The 1,539-nt window shown below is 43.9% G+C and overlaps 1 protein-coding gene across 1 annotated transcript in view; it reads left to right on the top strand.

Moving 5' to 3' along the window:
• The window catches only part of LOC106819127 (rootletin-like), a 7,226-nt gene extending 5,833 nt beyond the window's left edge, over window positions 1-1,393 (top strand). Inside the window, exons 5-7 of the mRNA XM_014823789.1 lie at window positions 700-815; window positions 988-1,185; window positions 1,376-1,393. Of these exons, the coding sequence (XP_014679275.1) occupies window positions 700-815; window positions 988-1,185; window positions 1,376-1,393 (332 nt within the window). The remainder of the gene's footprint in view (window positions 1-699; window positions 816-987; window positions 1,186-1,375) is intronic.
• The last annotated feature ends 146 nt before the right edge of the window (window positions 1,394-1,539 follow it).

Here is a 1,539-nt window from a genome sequence, read left to right as displayed (position 1 = left end):
CCCTCGACCCCGTGACCCGCCTACCCCTACACCCCGTCGACCCTCGACCCGTACCGTCGACTGCGACTGGCAGGCAGCCACCCCTCACCCCTCACCCCTCACCCCTCACCCCTCACCCCTCACCCCTCGTGACTGCGTGGCAGGCAGCCCCTCACTCCCTTCTCCTACGTCACGTGGGTTTACGGACGCATACTGTTATTATTACTGTCTTAGAACAAAACATTTATGCTTAGAATGTTAAACATTCGCTTTGCGTCTGTGTAACGTGTTTGTATTGAAATAACACGAAGACAATTTAGAATAACACGAATATAATTTGGAACATATTTTAAGATTTAAGATCTAACATTTTCCCACCTGCTTGTGCTCTCTATACTGTTTCGTGTATAAGTGAGCACAGCCTGTAATTCTTCGGTTAACGTTCGCAACTAAACGCTCAAAACTCACTCATGAAACTACAAACAAAGCTTTAAGCACATGGTCTATGCAGACAGGAATATATATTAAATATATTTATATATATATATATATATACTATATGACGTGTGTTCTATGCAGACGGGTATAATATATATATAGTAACTATATGACGTGTGTTCTATGCAGACAGGAATATGTATTAACTATATTTATATATATATATATTAACTATATGTATATATATTAACTATAATATGACGTGTGTTCTGTGCATGGCAGACGACCTGCTGGTGATCATTAAGGGACGAGAGGGGACTAACGAGCAGCTGGAAGAGGAGGTACAGACATACAAACATGAGATGCAGCGAGCGACGCTAGCAAACAAGGAGAAGCAGGTGCGTGCGCCTCTCTCCCAACACCGCCTCATTAATATAACCGTTATATATAGTATGTAATTATATTTCTATTATTTATACACAGTATATTATATGTATAATGATATTTATTATAAATAATAATAATAGTGGTATATATCGTGTTAATCGTTATTCAATTGCTCGTCTCCAGGACAAGCTATTGAACGAGTTGAAGCAGGCGCTGGACAACAATGCGGAGATGGCGGTGCAGCTGCAGATGATGGTGCAGCGGACAGAGTATGCGAAGAGCGAGATGTCCAAGCTACGCGCGTCTGCAGAGCTCAGCGACGGAGGGAAGGATGGAGGAGGTGAAGCCATCAAAGACAAGTCTGTGCTCAACAAATACGAGGTAACGACCGTGGGTGTTTCTCTTCCTGTTTCTTCTTTCCTCTATCTTTCCTACTTTCCTCCTTCTTCCTTTTTCTTTCTAGCATTCCCGTCAACCCTCCATGTCTCATATGCTCTCTCTCTCTCTCTTCTCTCTCTCTCAGCGAGAGAGACTCAGAGGCGAGACGAGAGAGGCGAAAGCAGGACGAGAGATAAAGAGAGATAGATAGTCAGAGTAGAGAGAAGTCAGAACGAGAGATCAGAGAGAGAGAGACGAGAGCAGAGACAATGGAGAGAGAGAGAGAGAGACGACGAGAGGCAAGAGACGAGAGCAGCTGCGAGAGAGACCGAGAGAGAGAGAGGTAGCGAGGAGTTT

This window comes from Priapulus caudatus, unplaced genomic scaffold (genome assembly GCF_000485595.1).
Source record: "Priapulus caudatus unplaced genomic scaffold, Priapulus_caudatus-5.0.1 Scaffold2871, whole genome shotgun sequence".
Classification (NCBI taxonomy): Eukaryota; Metazoa; Priapulida; class Priapulimorpha; order Priapulimorphida; family Priapulidae; genus Priapulus; species Priapulus caudatus.
The sequence above is the reverse complement of the archived record's forward strand: the minus strand, read 5'-3'. Positions and strand labels throughout refer to the sequence as shown.